The sequence below is a fragment of the Cibotium barometz genome, chromosome 27 (genome assembly GCF_041138505.1).
Source record: "Cibotium barometz isolate CiBa-2024 chromosome 27, ASM4113850v1, whole genome shotgun sequence".
Taxonomy (NCBI): Eukaryota; Viridiplantae; Streptophyta; class Polypodiopsida; order Cyatheales; family Cibotiaceae; genus Cibotium; species Cibotium barometz.
Window position 1 is genome coordinate 46,108,092 of NC_141072.1, and position 18,453 is coordinate 46,126,544.

Below are 18,453 nucleotides of genomic sequence, written 5' to 3' on the forward strand. Positions count from 1 at the left end.
GTCTCCTTCCCGAGGTCGATCTTGGCATCCTTGCTCCACCCACTTGGAACTGTTTTCCCGCAAGCCTTCCTTGGTATGCCCCAAACGGCATCCCACTCTCAGGGCTGCCATTCCCTTGGGTTTAGCTGACACTGACTAGTCACTAGCCCCATGGGATTTCTACCTTGGTTGTGTTACTTTTCTTGGGCCGATGCACCTTCTTGGAACACTTTCAGCACCTAGCCTTGCTGGGCGTGATGCTTGATACCAATGTCACATCCGCAGAAGCTTTGTGTGTTTTCTTTCAGCCCTAGGTAACTGAACAGGAATCTGTATTAACGTCTTCGAAAGGCCAAAATGACCAAAAGTTACAATAAACTGGTCAGATGAAGTACAAATGTCAGTGGTGTGTAACAGAAAAAAGTGAGAAAAGATCTAAAGATCTATAGATCTAGAGATCAAGAGTAATATGGGAAAATGGGAAACATGGGAAGCTACTAAGAGGGGACGAAAGTGTCCACACAGAGACATCTCTAGGCGCGCGAGGCTCATGAATGTGTGAGGGTATAGACAGGCCCTCAGTGGATGAAATCCCTCATAGGTCACTGAAGCATGAAGACAAGCTCCTCCGGGGTGAACTGCCTGGAGCGTATCTGCTGGTGATTTGCGATGATCTCTCTAATCCTCGCATGCCATCTGGATCTGCCACGGATACCCCGAGGTCTAGGGCGTCTGTCCCGACATAGCTGAGAGGCACGCTCAAGAGTGGCCCCTCTGGATGTGGATGCGGCTGTGTCCTAACCCTGCCTCTGCTGTGCTGAAGTGGTGCTCCCAAAGAAATCAGTGAGCTGTCTCTGCACAGGACCTGTGTGTGCTACTCCTCCATGTATGAGAGTCTCTCTATGCCGGCGTATCTCTAGAAGAAAAAGTCCTAGGCATCTCTGGTCACTGTAGGCCATCACTTTGTAGTATTTTCAATATATTATATAGTACGCAGTCCTGTCCATAGGACTGTACAAGACTCTGTAGCCCTTGGCCTTCCAAAAAATAGCCTAAAGACCACTTAGAAACTGACGCTTGACCTGTCCCAATTATGAGGGGTCAGCTGCTAACAAATGAGAAAGACTTGCCTTTTATAGGCTTGTGGAAGCAAATGCAACTGGCCGACTGCTGGGCAGCCAGCTCTATGGACAAACAAATCCCAATATTCAGCCGACAAGAAGTACAACTCCCCATATTCCTGGCTGACTGGTTCTTGGTCCATCTAGTTACCTTCCGGTGCCTGCCAAGGCTGCTACTGCCCTGATCCTACTGCTTATTTGCTGCCTAATGCAGGACTAGCCTTGGAAAATCAGCCATGCCCATGTGTGCACATGACATATGGGCTACTTGTAAGCCAACCACTTCATTCCTATGGTAAGGTTCCATCTGACAAGGGTATGGAATCTGGATGCAAACATGTACTTGTAAGCAAGCTGCCTTATTACCAAGCTAAACATCATTTGTGAAGGGTGCAGATGCAAACATGTACTCGTGAGCAAACCAACTCATTGCTAAGGTAAACTCCTATTTGGCGCAAACGTATCATTCCATAGTGGTGGGTGGTGCTTATTGATCTTTAGGGGACTTCATCCTATTCATCCAACTCTAGTGCTTGCCTTTGCAATGGTTGACTGCGCCCTCAGTAGAGGCTATACAAACTCAACGTTCTGGTTTTCTTTAATTGTTTAAAAAATGGGTTGACGACATGAAGGTTTGTACACAATATGGACTACTTGCCCTTTTGTGCAAGATTTATTAAAGAAACCCATTGTGATTGTATAGATCTCCCTGATCTCAGCCCACACTGCTGTTAGACACCAGTGCTCAGCTGCAGATCACTTCCAGCTTCTCCCAATTGACCTTCTGCCTTGTGCTTCAGATTGGTAAGCTTCAGCTTTATGAGATAGCCCCCCCTATGGAGCTAGTCAGTCCCTTCATGCCATTGGCCTGCTGTGGACCAGCCCACGACCTGTATAAAAAGCTCCATTATTATAATTGACTTTAGTAAGGTACCTTTGGCAGCCCACAACTTCACAAATTTAATAATGTTTTCCACACACATGACCTTCACATGTGGCACCCACCCATATACTGCTGACCAGTTTGTCAAGGCCACCGAAATCGCTACCCACAGGAATGGCCAGGTCAGCCCGACCTGGACCTACAGGTGTGCCATACACAGTAGATACAGCGAGATGACTCTCCCTTAGGATTGCATGTCAAGAATACATGAACGCTGTGTGGTGGGGTGGGGGCAGGGACTGCTTTGAATACTCTTTACTTGTTTGTTGTCTGATTTTTGTATCTTTAACTCTCATTTGATTTTGAAATTCTTTCCCTTTGATAGGGAGACCGAACAGACAAGCGTGGGACAAGTGCGTTTAATACATGGAAAGATGTTCTTATCCCAGGCAATGTGGATGACAGCATATCCTCAACTGTGTCTGCATCAGAAGATTTAGTTCGGCCAATACCCATGTCACAAAGGAAATTTATTGCGAATTTTCTGGGTCGTGCTCAGGGAAAAGCCGGCCGGCTTCAGCTTCTAGAACTTGCTCGAAGATTCCCAGACGAGGTTAATCCTTTTGAGTAACTGCCAGAAACAAGAGAGTTGAAATTTGCTGTTTGAAAACTAAATATTGCTAGCTTACATGTGGTACTGATGGTTCATGCAGTTGGAAGCCCCGGAACTGGCTTTTAGTGGTCCGAGGAAGCTAGGCAGAAGAGAATATTTCGAGCATCTTCGTAATTCCAAATTTTGCTTAGCTCCACGTGGAGAATCATCATGGACGCTTCGATTTTATGAATCTTTTTTTGTTGTAAGTAACTTTGTTCTTCTTTGAAGTTCACTTGATATTTTGATTTAAAACAGATATGTGACCATCTGTAGGAGTACATCTACACCCAAAACCTTACGGGCTTTACAGACATGAAGACTGTCCTGGGAGATCTGACCTGCCCATACATCATGGGCAGGGAAGATACCCAGTCAAACTTCTGCCTGTCTGATAGGTGACAAAGGTGTCTGTTAAAACCCTTAAAAGATAACATAGTCATCACTCTCAGTCATTACATGGACTAAGAGTGATGAATTAAGGGCTGTGTTGTGTTGATTCTTTACTTTTATTGCAATATTACTTTTTATCCCAGTGATTGTTTGTACAAGCAGGAATGTGTGCCGGTTATCTTGTCTGATCAGATAGAATTGCCGTTTCAAAATGTGATCGATTATTCTCAACTTTCCATAAAGTGGCCATCAACACGGATCAGTGAAGAGCTTTTAAACTACTTGAGATCTATACCAGGTAATGGGCTGCTAAGGCCCAAAATAATATTTTCCTGTGTGTGTGTGTGTGTGTGTGTGTGTGAGAGAGAGAGAGAGAGAGAGAGAGAGAGAGAGAGAGAGAGAGAGAAAGATTTTATTAACGTCTTCCAAAAGACCGAACACGGCCTATGAGACAAATCGGTTTACCTGTATGGGGTATCCTCTGTCATCCCAACAAAATGAAAAAGTACTGAACTAAAAAGCTGAATCTGGGTGTGCAATAAGTACAATGAGTGGGGGGAGGGGATGGAGCTCTACTACTAGGAGAATGCAAAGCTATATGCATGGAGTATACAATCATGATATGCAACCTAGCTAGCTCCATCCTGTACCATACTGGGGGTATAAAATGGTATACATCAATGAAGGGGGTGTCCACAGCTCCCTGAAGAACATGCCTGGGTGTGCTCTGAAGCGAGCCAGTCGCTCCGCACCCTCCCTGTGAAACTGAGCTCTAATCTTTGTCATCTCTCTCTGGTATAGGCGAGGTGTCCGAAAGCCAAGTGTCCTCTGTCTCCTGCGGGCTCTGAGTGTCTTTGCTCTCTGGAGAGTAATTCCCTGCCGTGTAGGGGCTGGGAGTGGGATGGATCTCTGAAAAAATGTAGTAATCTGTGTCTATTGTCCCCCCTCTGGAGCTGTCTAAGCCTGTAATGATGTCTCTCTGTGGCACTGTATGTCTAGAATGAATCTCCCCAGTATGCACTGGTCTGCTGCCTCAAAGATCTGGTGTAGGGAATGTGGCTCTCTGAATAAAATGGGATATCTCTCTCTGATGGCTGTATATGCTCTGCATCTGCATACATAATGCTCCTCACTCTCCACCTCCTCTCTGCACAATCTGCATACCCTCTCCTCTGGGGGGATCCGTGCTGCTCTGCCAGTCTCAATCTCCAATCGGTGTGATGAAACTCTAAGCTGACCAATAGCCACTCGGGAGCCGTGTGGTAAAAAGCCCTGCATGTATCTAGGCCTCTCTATAAATCCATCATCAGTGATACTCATGAAGTGATCTCTGTAGTATAGCATCTTCGGTGGAAGAGGCTGTGTAGGCGATATCCATGTCTCTCGTGTATAGAGCTGCCATAGGTCCTGTCTCAGTACTCTGTTCCTCTCACTATGAGAGAGACGGATATGTGGTGCATCCCTGTCATACTGGAATGGTGGTAGATGAAAAACCAATGTGTGACCTGTGCATACCATGATCCTCTGTCTCCTGCCTCAGCTTGCTGTCTAGATGCCTCAAAAGCTCTGTATGACAATCTGTCCTGTGGCATCTCTTTGAATCTGTCTAGCAAGCATATAGTCTGAAATATGGCCTCTACCATCATAGGAGGCGCAGCAAACTCTGCTCGGATAATGTCATGAGGTACTAACGGTTTGCTGCGTATCATGTGTGCCATCATGAGGGCCTGTGGTCTCTCTATCTGTGTCCACCAATGGGTAGCAAGGCCTGGCGCCCATACCGCTGCTCCATACATCAATGCTGGTGTGACTAATGTGTCAAATAGCCACCCCTTTGTCCGGGGCTCCTGAAAATGCGCCTTGTGGCACTGTCTCTCTAGCATAGCCAATGCTGCAGATCCCCGTGTCAATCTAGCTCTGGCGGCTGAACCCATGGTGAAGCATGTGGCTGCTGCAGAGAAGGTAACCCCATGGTACACGTATGATGTCAGCACCTCCACCTGGCGACCTGTGAGAGTGAATGTGAGCTGACTCCTGCCCTGTCTCGATGTATGAAAGACCATAACCTTGGTTTTCCCAAGGTTCACAGTAAGACCCCTCCGTGTGCAGAAATCATCGAGTGCATGTAGATGCTGCTGTAGACCACCTGGAGACTCAGACACTAATACAATATCATCAGCATAAAGCATAATATGTACTGAGGTACCTGCTAAATCAACTCCATCTCCGCCTCCCCGTGTAATGAAGTCAGCCACCTCATCAATGTATAACCCAAATAGCGTGGGGGAAAGTGGGCATCCTTGCTTCACAACAATGGTGCTAGCAATAGTCTCGGACATACCTCCTGGACATCTGAGTCGCCCAAAAACCTGCTCATATAATACATAGATGCCCCATGTCATATCTGCTGGTATGCCAAGAGACTGCAGGCGCTGAAAGAGCCTCTCTCGTGGTACTGTGTCAAATGCCTTGCGGAAATCCACAAAGCAGCAATAGAGCTTTCTCTTCCTCACTCTGGCCTGATCAATCATACATCTCAAAGTGAATACATGGTCAGTTGTAGAGAAAGCTCTCCTGAAGCCTGCCTGCCCTGATGAGCGTAAACCTGCTCGCTCAGCATATAAGCTAAGCTCTTGCTCCAACAATGCACCGAGTTTGGCCAGCACGTGGCCAACCATAACCGTCCTGTAGTTGCTCGGATCAAGCATATCCCCTGTTTTGTGAATCGGCACAATGGTGTGCATCGTCCACTCCGTAGGCAAACCCTCTGCTAGTGCCCTGTTAAACAGGTGTGCAAGAAAAGGAGCCAAAGAATCTACTGCATATATGAGATGCTCACCCTGCAGGTCCATATGGTCGGCGGCCTGTCCATGCTGTAGGCGGCGGATAGCTTCCTGTACCATCGAGTGGGTAAAGAAGCTAGCTGTGGTAGGTCGAGGCTCCTGTGGCTGAGGTATAGGTGGCTGCTGTGGGGTGTGGTATAGGCCCTTTGCATATGTGTGCCATGTTTGTGGGTCTGCAATAGGTGTCGGTGCCCGGGGCTCTCGTAAGTGCCGCCATGAGACAGGGCGGCACTTACGAGAATGGGCTGTAATGGTATCCATAGGTGCCAGGGGATCCATGAGTAGGAGCCCATCCTCTACTCTGCCAGTGTATATGTTTGCCATGTCATGTGTGAAGTAGATGGTAGTGTGTGGCGTCGGTATGTGGGGGGCTGGTGATACTGGTGATCCGGCTAGTGAAAATGCCAAGTATGTATGATGTGCCCCAATAGGACGAGGTGGAATGGAGAATGAGGTGACAAGCTGTGATGAGACCAAAGGGTCTATGCGACCAAAAGTGTTTAAATGTGTCCATGAAAGGACAGAATAATGAAAACATTATAAAAAACCCACCTAGAGCTGAGAGAGAAAAAAAAACAGCCCTGTAAGTGCCAGTGGTACTATGCTGCAATGATACAATGTGAGGGGATCAAAGTGGGTCCTCAACATCCATGACAGGAGAGAGAGAAAGAAAGAAAGAAAGATTTTATTAACGTCTTCCAAAAGACCGAACTCGGCCTATGAGACAAATCGGTGTACCTGTATGGGGTATTCTCTGTCATCCCAACAAAATGAAAAAGTACTGAACTAAAAAGCTGAATCTGGGTGTGCAATAAGTACAATGAGTGGGGGGAGGGGATGGAGCTCTACTACTAGGAGAATGCAAAGCTATATGCATGGAGTATACAATCATGATATGCAACCTAGCTAGCTCCATCCTGTACCATACTGGGGGTATAAAATGGTATACATCAATGAAGGGGGTGTCCACAGCTCCCTGAAGAACATGCCTGGGTGTGCTCTGAAGCGAGCCAGTCGCTCCGCACCCTCTCTGTGAAACTGAGCTCTGATCTCTGTCATCTCTTTCTGGTATAGGCGTGGTGTCCGAAAGCCAAGTGTCCTCTGTCTCCCGCGGGCTCTGAGTGTCTGTGCTCTCTGGAGAGTAATTCCCTGCCGTGTAGGGGCTGGGAGTGGGATGGATCTCTGAAAAAAAGTAATCTGTGTCTGTCGTTCCCCCTCTGGAGCTGTTTGAGCTTGTAATGATGTCTCTCTGTGGCGCTGTATGTCTAGAATGAATCTCCCCAGTATGCGCTGGTCTGCTGCCTCAAAGATCTGGCGTAGGGAATGTGGCTCTCTGAATAAAATGGGATATCTCTCTCTGATGGTTGTATATGCTCTGCATCTACATACATAATGCTCCTCACTCTCCACCTCCTCTCTGCACAATCTGCATACCCTCTCCTCTCGGGGGATCCGTGCTGCTCTACCAGTCTCAATCTCCAATCGGTGTGATGAAACTCTAAGCTGACCAATAGCCACTTGGGAGCCGTGTGGTAAAAAGCCCTCCATGTATCTAGGCCTCTCTATAAATCCATCATCAGTGATACTCATGAAGTGATCTCTGTAGTATAGCATCTTCGGTGGAAGAGGCTGTGTAGGCGATATCCATGTCTCTCGTGTATAGAGCTGCCATAGGTCCTGTCTCAATACTCTGTTCCTCTCATTATGAGAGAGACGGATATGTGGTGCATCCCTGTCATACTGGAATGGTGGTAGATGATCCATGTCTAGGCCATGCTGTGAAACCGATCCCGTCAAGTGGAAAAGACTCCGTTGGACACCCACACGCGTAATAGCACAACTTTAAAACCACAATTTGAAATGGACAACTTAATTCAACTTGAAATTGACATGAAATGAAATGGAAAGATGGACACCAACACTGGGCCGACCCCCCCCCTCAATATATGATATATTTATTGGGAGTATTTAACAAATACAATGCTCCATGGGTTCCAAGAACCAGATTATGTCCATGTACATATGAAAACAGTACCAAACAAATAGGTTCGAAGTCGACGTTCGAAGTAGATGCTCGAAGCAAAATGACCACTAGCGTGGTCCAATCTCTACGGTCCTGTGCTTTCAATGGACTCCGCGGAGAGCGCCTCACTGGTGTTCCGAGACCACGCACAAACGGCTCCCCACCTTGGCTCCTAAGTGGGTGCCCACTTTTAAGTGAGTGTGAACATAAACCCTTATAAACAAAAGGGTTAGAAATATAAAATGTTAAACCAACATGGACAATATACTTACCACCTGTTCACATGCACCAGAACAAGTACAAATATTTGTCGGCACAAAAACTGGCACGACGTAAAACATAAAAACCTGGTCTTCTTATGGAGTGACAATCCCATAGGTAAGACGGTTCCAGGCACGAGCCTCCCTATGGTGTGACAGTCCCATAGGTAAGACACGGCACGAATACTGGCTCTTCCATGGCGTGACAATCCCATGGGTCGAACACAGTCCAGGTCATACACGGGTGGCACCAGTCTGGCTCCCGTCCATACGACACCATCCTGCTAACACATGGGTGGCACGAGTCTGGCTCCCGTCCATGTCAGCAAAATACTGGCCTCTTCACATGAGACACTGGCCTGGCCTCAAGTGAACGAGACACAAAAACTGGAGATGGACCAAATGGTCGGCCAATTGGTGACATCCCCCCGGGCTTCTAAAGAGTTGTCCTCAACTGAAAAGCCTCAAGATATGCCTGCAAAACAACTGTGGGTAATCAACAAAATAGTCCTCATTTACCCATTTTGCATCAATAGGCAAATAATTCTTAAACTTCACAAGGTATCTCCTGGAAAGCTTCTCGGCAGGTAGCTTTCGCTCCTTGTGAAAAACAATCTGTTCTGGCTGGAGGATCTCCTCAAGCTCTTCAATCTCTGGCGGATCTTCTGTGACGGGCTCGTCAGGATGTGGCCCCACATATTTCCGAAATAGACTCACCTGAAAAGCATTGTGAATCTTCCAGTGACTAGGTAAAGCAAGCCTGTAGGACACTTCATTGATCTTCTGAATCACCTTGAAGGGTCCATAATAGCGAGGAGAAAGCTTAGGATATGATCCTTCTCGTCCTGGCCTCTTCCGAAGCCTAGCCTTCTCAAATTTCAGCAAAACCCAATCACCTTCTTTGAGTTCCATGTCCCCTCTGTGCTTGTCAGCAGCCATTTTATGCTTATCCTGAGATCTTGCAATGGCTGTCTGCACCTGACCAAAGGCGACATCCAAGTCACGAACATATTCATCAGCTGCAAAAGTCTCATCCTTTGTACGAAGGATGGGTGGCAATACCACTCTGCCATAGATAATCTCAAAGGGAGCTTTTCCCGTGGAGGCATGGATTGTATTGTTGTAGGCAAACTCAACAAGTGGAAGATACTTCTCCCATGTAGTCTTTTGAACTGCCACATAACATTTCAATAAATCCAACACGGCTGAATTTGCAGCTTCACTTTGGCCATCCGTGTGGGGATGATAAGCTGATGAAAACTCAAGTTTAGTACCCATATTATCAAATAAAGCCCTCCAAAAGAGTCTTGTAGTCCTGGGATCTCTATCCCCAACAATGGATTTAGGCATACCATGATGCTTGAAAATATTAGCAAGAAAAAGCTTTACAATATGATCAGCTTTAATGGTTTTCTTGACGGGCAAGAAATGAGCTTGCTTGCTAAACCTGTCCACAATGGTCCAAATAGCATCATTCCCATGCTGGGATCTAGGCAAGTCCATAATAAAATCCATAGTAATACTTTCCCAAGGTTGCGAGGAAATAGGCAATGGCTGAAGCAAACCTGGAGGTTTTTGCCTGTCAAATTTCACCTTTTGGCAAGTAATACATGCACGTACATAAGCCTCAATGTCTTTACTCATGCTTGGCCAAAAGAAATACCTCTGAATCATGCGTGTAGTGGGCATAATACCTCTATGACCAGCATAAGGTGGAGCGTGACATTCGTCCATAACCTCTGGACGCAAATCCTTCACCACACACAGGCAATTATCCTTCATAAGATAACCCTCGTTGATAACATAAGAGGCATGTGAATGACCAGCCATCAAATCAGTCCATATATGGCAAAAATCAGCATCCAAATGATACAAATCTCACATAGCAAATAAGTCTCCATGAGAGGCCACTGAGACTGTAGCTTCATAAGGCCTCCTGGATAGTGCATCGGCCACCACATTTTTCTTTCCTGGAGTATGCACAATCTGAAAATGAAACATGGAAAGAAAATTTGCCATTCTCATCTGCTTCTCTGAAAGCTTTGTTTGAGATAGAAAATATCTCAAGCTTTGATGATCGGTCTTGACTACAAATTCAGCCCCAAGAAGATAATCTTTCCATATCTTTAAGGCGTGAATTACAGCCAAGAGCTCATTCTCATAAATATCCATATGAAGCTCAGCATCATGCAAACGACGGCTCTCGTATGCAACTGCATGCCCTTCTTGATTTAGGACAGCTCGTATGCAATCACCACAAGCATCACATTCAACTACGAATGACTTGTGCAAGTCAGGAACAATCAAAACTGGACCACATATGATAGCATGCTTGAGCTGCAAGAAAGCATCCTGTTCCTTTGAAGTCCATTTGAAAGCAGTTTTCGTCTTTGTGAGATCATGTAGAGGAGTGGCTATCATAGCAAAATGCCTGATGAAACGCCTATAATACGAACATAATCCCAGAAAACTACGTACTTGATGTACGTTTTGCAATTCGGACCAATTCCGAATGGTCTCTATCTTTGCAGGATCCATTGTAACGCCATGCTTGGATACAATGTGTCCCAGATAATGAATCTCTGAAAGGAAAAACTCACTTTTCTTGGCATTAATGAAAAGTTTATGCTTCCGCAACTCTTCGAACACTGTGACCAAATGAGTTTTGTGTTCCTGCTCATTCTTGGAGAAAACCAAGATATCATCAAAGAATACTCCTGTAATTTGCGATGGGGTCGGAATATCCTATCCATCATACGATTAAAAGTAGCAGGAGCATTGGTGAGACCAAAAGGCATTACCAAAAATTCATATAATCCGAAGGCTATCGTGAATGCAGTTTTATGGACATCTTGTGGAACCACTCGTATCTGGTGATAACCACTCCCCCTCTTTGATGTCACCTTTGCGGAGGAGGTAGGCAAGTGCCAACTCCCTTGGTTTCTTGCCCACTTCCCGTGCCATAGACTCAAAAGTTACATCAACCATTGCATCAGCCTTCCTGGCTTCAATAGCACTTTGCACATGGAGATCTTCATGCAGAAATTTTAGCTCTTGCTCTTGAGCCTGCAGAAGTTTTCTCATATGTTCCATTTCAGCCCTCATTGCCTCAGGCTCTTGTTCAAGCATAACTGTCTTTCCTGGAGACAGTTGACCCTTTGATTCACTATCATTAACCCTTTCAAGGGGCTTGTGCCTTCCTCGTAGTGCATCAGACCCACGAGAGGCACTAGATGGACCCCTCGAATTTGGCACTTCCAAAGGGTTGCCTTGGCTGTTCATTGTGTTCAAGTGTGCTAAAAGTGGGGTGTCCAGTACACAGGTTCGTTTCCCCACTAGAAAGAGGGAAACAACCGTGCTCTGATACCAATGAAACCGATCCTGTCAAGTGGGAAAGACTCCGTTGGACACCCACACGCGTAATAGCACAACTTTAAAACCACAATTTGAAATGGACAACTTAATTCAACTTGAAATTGACATGAAATGAAATGGAAAGATGGACACCAGCACTGGGGCCGGAACGGGCCGACCCCCCCCCCCCCCCTCAATATATGATATATGATATATTTATTGGGAGTATTTAACAAATACAATGCTCCATGGGTTCCAAGAACCAGATGATGTCCATGTACAGATGAAAACAGTACCAAACAAATAGGTTCGAAGTCGACGTTCGAAGTAGATGCTCGAAGCAGAATGACCACTAGCGTGGTCCAATCTCTACGGTCCTGTGCTTTCACTGGACTCCGCGGAGAGCGCCTCATTGGTGTTCCGAGACCACGCACAAACAGGCGCTCTCGTACTAACGCCTGGCTCTCCCGATCTCAGCACCTTTGGACCGAGGTTCTCCAATAGAGCTTGGACTACCCGGCACCGAACGGGTGTTGCCGTGGAGAGAGTCCCTTATCAGATTTAACACATAGTACTTTATTTAAATCTGAAAATTCACTTACTTGTGGTTGGCAGATAGAGGACCAATACCCGAGGTATCGGTAGCTACTTGAGAGAGACACCAGATGTAACCTCTTGAAGAAGGAAGACGCCGCCTATGAAAAGGAGCCACGATCGTCTACCAAGGAGATTAGCCACCTGCTGTGTAGAACACAGCTACCTTCTTGTGGAGGAGGAGGCGTAGGAGGAGTCACCTGGCTGTATGCAAAGCACCGCTTGTTGGAGATAGAGCGCTAGCCGCCTTCTGGAGGGTGGCACACAGTCGTCTGTACGGATGAAAGGAGAGATTGGTTGCTGTAAACAGGCACCTGGCTGCAGCCTGCACAGCCGCCTACTGTGCCGTGGGCAGCCTACTGTAGAGCAGGCGTAGCTTGCTGAAATTGAGGTGCAACGCTTGCTGGGGGTGGCCCATGACTGCCTGCAGAGAAACGGGCAGTGCAGTTTGCAGGTATGCTGCCGCCTGTAGGAGCAGCCGCCAGAGGAAGCAGAGGCAGCACGCTGAAGTTAGGAGCAGCCGTCTGGTGGAATATGCGCAGTCGTACAGCAGGATATGGCAGCCTGTTCAGTAGCCGCCTGGAAAAAATATGCGCAGCAGCTTCCTGGCCGCCTGGGGGGTATGCACTGCAATTCTGAGGGAGATGGCAGCCGCCTTAGGAGGATTAGCGCAGCCACCAGTAGCATGTGCAGCCGCCAGCAGCGATGGAGCGCAGCAATATTAAGGGTGATGGAAGCGCACCAAATTCGTCTCCCCAAGGGTGGTCATGGGGCTTCTTTTATTAAGGTTAGAGAGGGAGAAAACAAATAGTGATTTCCACGCTTGCATGTGGGTGACCAGTGTGTAGGTGACCATGCACCCACCCCCACACACACACACTTAAGTGGGGCTCCCCACCTTGGCCCCTAAGTGGGTGCCCAAAAGGGGGTGCCCACTTTTAAGTGAGTGTGAACATAAAACCTTATAAACAAAAGGGTTAGAAATATAAAATGTCAAACCAACATGGACAATATACTTACCACCTGTTCACATGCACCAAAACTCGTCAGAAGACAGAGCAGACTTCACGACTCACTGGCAGGCGTCCCCGCTCGGTAAGTAACACGAGCAGGCAAACACAAAAATACATGTCATGTGAAAACAGTTTCAAATTTGCAAATCATGTGTGCATGTGCAAATAGTATCATGGACATATCTTCCGTTCATGGAACAAGTACAAAATATTTGTCGGCACAAAAACTAGCACGACGTAAAACATAAAAACCTGGTCTTCCTATGGAGTGACAGTCCCATAGGTAAGACACAGTTCCAGGCACGAGCCTCCCTATGGTGTGACAGTCCCATAGGTAAGACACGGCACGAATACTGGCTCTTCCATGGCGTGACAATCCCATGGGTCGAACACAGTCCAGGTCATACACGAGTGGCACCAGTCTGGCTCCTGTCCATACGACACCATCCTGCTAACACGGGTGGCACCAGTTTGGCTCCTGTCCATGTCAGCAAAATACTGGCCTCTTCACATGAGACACTGGCCTGGCCTCAAGTGAACGAGACACAAAAACTGGAGATGGACCAAATGGTCGGCCAATTGGTGACATGCTGTGAGAACCAATGTGTGACCTGTGCATACCATGATCCTCTGTCTCCTGCCTCAGCCAGCTGTCTAGATGCCTCAAAAGCTCTGTATGACAATCTGTCATGTGGCATCTCTCTGAATCTGTCTAGCAGGCATATAGTTTGAAATATGGCCTCTACCATCATAGGAGGCGTAGCAAACTCTGCTCGGATAATGTCATGAGGTATTAACGGAGTCTGCATAAAAAACCTCATGTATCATCCTCTCTTATGACAGTTGAGGGAATGAATATCCAGCAGCCAAGGAGAAGCCGCTTGGTGATGTTGGAGAATGTCTCATATCCAGAGCTAACAAGTAGGGGATCTGGATCTCTGGACCCCAGGGGTGTCTGGCCTTGTGAAGAGCCTGTGCTTTCCCTAGAAGGACTCCCCATGTGTGTGGTGCCAGAAAGCCTTGGGGTTGGAGTGTACAAACCTCTTGACTCTCCCTGTTCCGTAGTCATGAGGCTTCATGTAGGTCGTGGACCCGTGGTGCTTTATGGCTACCTATATAAAGGCTCTTGTTGTATCCATCCATTGTCCAGTGCATGTTGCTAACGCCTATCTTTTTGGCGAGTATTGCCCATTGTAAACCTCTTGCTAATAACAAGGTGATCTTGTCTGCGATCTCTCTCTCTTTCTCTCTCTTTTCATGTTCATGCTTCCGCTTGTGCACTCCAACATGGTATCATCGCTCTAGGTGGTGCGGGCTGCAATTTCATTGTGAGAAACTTCTTCTCCTCAGCGTTTTACTCCTCCACAGGCTGATTTTGTCAGTGTTTTGCATGGGACCTCCATTTGCGCGGAATTTTCTCGTCGGAGCATCAGCATTTTGGAGTCCTGCTGCTGTTTTTGGTGATTTCCTCACTGGATCTTGCTTGGGCATCTCTAGCCATAAGGATAGGTTTCCCCCCACGTGCAACCAGCCAGAGACGGCTTGTGGGCAGGAGAGGGGGTTGTTAGTAGCTCCTAATATTGGTATATATATATTTTAAAAAAATGACAGGCAAGGTCAGCTTTTGTAGCTATGGATTGAATGAGTTTCAGAGATTATGGACTGGATGTGTTCCAAGTTCATTGTCTGAGGTTTTGGGATGTGATGTGTTCACATTCCGCTATTGGAAGATTATGGGCATGGTATGTCCGTCAGCTCATCAGTCTATACTCCGAATTCCCACACTAGTGTGGGATTTTAGAGCCAAGCAGATTTCTTTGTTGTTCAATGTGGCATTATGTTTTGAGGAGACAGGTTGGTAGGTGCATCTTCCGCGGTGTATCCGGTATTTGTAGTACTGGGGTGTACATTGTTGCGTCCTCATCAGCTTTTCTTTTTCAGACATTTGCACACTATGAGTTGCAGAGGACTTGATCTTGTGCCATCCTGAGCTGCAATAAGCCCTAATCAATCTGCTGAATCAATTGCCAAAGTCTAGGGTTAGTCATGTCCATGTGGCATGCACATGACATCGCCTCCTGCTAAACTTGATGACGGGCTTCCAACTTCTGACCTTGGATGATTGTCATCATCCCCCTTGTCTCCTCATGGACTCCCACTGTCATCCTTCAAATCCTGGCAACCTTCCTAAATTCCTACTAAAAACCTTGCCATTTTCTAATTCCACTCCAAAGTTTGGCGTACCGTGTGAGTCAATGCATCTGTTCCATTTTGACCCCTTGTCCTTCATGCCCTGTCCTGGAACACTTCGTTGGTCTTCTTATCCTAAGTATTGAGTTTGGCATCTTCACTCCACCATCAGCACTTAGCCTTGCTGAGCCTCATGCTCTGATACCAATGTTACATAGCTCTGTGTCTTCTTTCAGCCCTAAGCACCTTTCCTAGGAACACATAGATGCAGCCATGTAGAATCAATGGAGATAAGAGAGAGAAAAAACCTGTTTTCACCTAATCTACAGTATATTCATAATATCCAAAAAGTATATGTATGTCTATACAATATATGAAGACCCTTGGCCTTCCTAAAGGTGATCTTGACTCCTAAAGTTCTAATGCTAGACCTGATCCCCAAGAGGGAACTAGATGATTAACACAATGCTATGCTAAGCCTTATATAGGCCCACTTAATGCCCTGGAGCAGGCCGACCTGCTGTCAGCCAGAAAAAAAGACAAATAACCATCATTTAATGCCGCTGGCTTTCACACGTGTGGATTGTCCTCTTGGCCAATCGTTGTCCAGCCCCTTGGACTTGCTCATGTGCCATCTTGAGCCTGCAATAAGCCCTAATCAATCTGCTGAATCAGCTGCCAAAGTATAGGGTTAGTCATGTCCAGGTGGCATGCACATGACAAATAATCCTTTTAGGGGGTTTTCACACACACATACACACATAAATAGGGGTTCACACACACACACACACACACACACACACACAAGGCTCCAAATCCCAACTTAAAAGGCTCTAGTGGACTTTAGGATGCCGAAATGTTCACAAGTGTACAGTGTACAAACAACTTCGGAGCTCCCACCGAAGATGCACTTCTATAGAGATCACTTTCCGTGGTTCACTGCGGATGGATACATCCAACAGCTGGGCTACTTGAGTGTTCAGATGTCCCATGTCATGTAGAATGCGATTGGCCAGATCAGGTTTCATCCCACCACCTCAGAGTGGAGACGGGGAGAGCTGAGCGCGTCTTCAAAGCCGGGGAGCTCATACGGAGACCCAAGTAGGAGAGGATCTGCCGATTATGCCACATAGAAGTTGAAACAGAGGAGCATTACATATGTCGTTGTCCAATATACTATGAGATCCATGGGAGGTTTCTTTGTCTATTCCACGAGGGATTTGGCCCACTTTCCAGGATCATTGACTTCCCGGGTCAATGCTTTCTAAGGCTTTTCTTGCTCAATCACTAATTTCTTCTAGACCCAAGAGGAGGACACCCAAACAGTGGATCTCGTGGACCCACCTTGGGCTGCTGTGGACCCGCCTCGCCGGATAGGAGTTACCTCAGACGGGCCTCCGCATTCCACCGTGCACGATACCCCTGGGACGTCGTCCACGATCCCCTCATCAGCTCTGGATCTAGGACATGCTCCAGTATTGGGCCGGTTTGCATGACAACATTCAAGATTTTGTGAATGTATGCCCGAATGATACCATTCAAGATCAGAAGGGTACTTCTTGAGGGGCCAGCTTTTGATGTCAGCTTGATTACACGTGTTTTGAAATCATAGTTTGTGAAGTTTTTTCTATGCCACTATAAACCTTGGCCATTTCATGGGGTTTGGAATGTAAAAGTGATATATTCATATCAAAGAGAGTGGGGTTTTTTGACAATCCAATTGTTGACAGTCCAATTAGATTGCTACCTTTTCACTACTAAACTCATGCAGTCCGTTACAGCATTACTGACCATTGAAGGAGGAGGGAAACAAATTGGATTTCCTCCTGCCATGTGCTTCAGAGTTTGGTCCAGCTCTATTGATGCATCTTCTGCATCAATCCTTTTCCTTTGAGCCTTCTTCTCAAGGCAAGCTGGAAAAGACCTCAGCTTTAGGGCTGAGAAGGGTTCCTTCTTGGGTGTTTCCGCCTGTTTTGTAGTTGAAGAAGCAATGTGAGGTTCTAAATGGCCTTACAATCATTCTTTTTGTCCTTGTCTTGGTGTGGGCACTAAGTTGCAAATTTGTGTTGACTGCTCCATTCTAATTTGCAGTTGAGGGAAAGTGCTACATGTCCTGTATTGAGGGCATTTTCTTGTGACTCCCAATTGAGCTCCTGATCTCACACCAGACTAAGTTCCCTCTGGCCCTGTTGCTGCCGTATGGCCAATGACAGTTTATGTAACAGAGAGAGAGTGCAGTGTATATGCAAATGTGAAAAGGGTGCATCAGTTCTTTTTCCTTAAACTTATTTTTTATCATAGCTTATTATGCTTGATGCTTGGTTTCAGATACTGATGTGGAAAGGATGTTGGCACGTGGGCGAGCTGTTAGGTGCCTTTTTGTTTATGCACCAGAAAAGGAAGGTTGTACTGCAATGGTGGGCATATTATGGGAACTTCAGCGTAAGGTCAGGCTCTTCCATCAGTCGGCAGAGACATTCTGGCTGCACAATGGGTCTTTGGTTGATAGAAGGCTGTTTCCAATGCAAAGTTGGTATCCTCCTCTTCTTGTACCCTGACTGCTGGCTCGGTCCAGATATTTTTGGTTGCACCATAGAATATTTGTTTTTACAAGGTTCATTTCCAATGGAAGGTGGGTAACCACCTCTTGTTTTACCGTGTGTGTTGGATTTGAATTAGTGCTTGCACATTTGTTGTCACATCCTTGGCATGGATTGGCGATGTTGTCATGCATATACACCATGCAAGGCGTAACATGGGTTAGTGTTACAACTATTATGATTTGTGTGGTGCCCAGGAAGTTGTTCCTTTTGTCAGAGTAAAAGCTTCATTTGAAAATGGATCAAAGGATCACAAAATGTTACACCCTAAGATATCATGCGCCCAAGTGGAGGCGTGCTATAATCACATTGTATAGTGTTAGGATGGTGAAAGATGTTTAAAAAATGAAAATAAATAAATAAAAGTATATATATATCTCACGCACACACGCCCATCTATAAGCACACACGCCCATCTATAAGAAAATGACATTCCCAGAGCCAAAGATGCCATGAGGGGTTGTCAACCTTGAGAGGGGAGGAGTTGCTGCTGCAAACAAAATTCAAGGATGGTTGCTCTACACGAGAATGTGTACTCTTACAAGAGA

At 46.4% G+C, this 18,453-nt stretch overlaps 1 protein-coding gene across 2 annotated transcripts in view; it reads left to right on the forward strand.

Annotated features, from left to right (window-relative positions):
* Nucleotides 1–18,176, forward strand: part of LOC147623452 (Exostosin family protein) — a 30,397-nt gene extending 12,221 nt beyond the window's left edge. For both annotated transcript variants that reach the window (XM_086821611.1, XM_086821612.1), the window contains 4 exons: nt 2,369–2,596; nt 2,697–2,840; nt 3,191–3,326; nt 17,634–18,176. In XM_086821611.1, the coding sequence (XP_086677737.1) occupies nt 2,369–2,596; nt 2,697–2,840; nt 3,191–3,326; nt 17,634–17,863 (738 nt within the window). In that variant the 3' untranslated portion in view covers nt 17,864–18,176. The remainder of the gene's footprint in view (nt 1–2,368; nt 2,597–2,696; nt 2,841–3,190; nt 3,327–17,633) is intronic.
* The last annotated feature ends 277 nt before the right edge of the window (nt 18,177–18,453 follow it).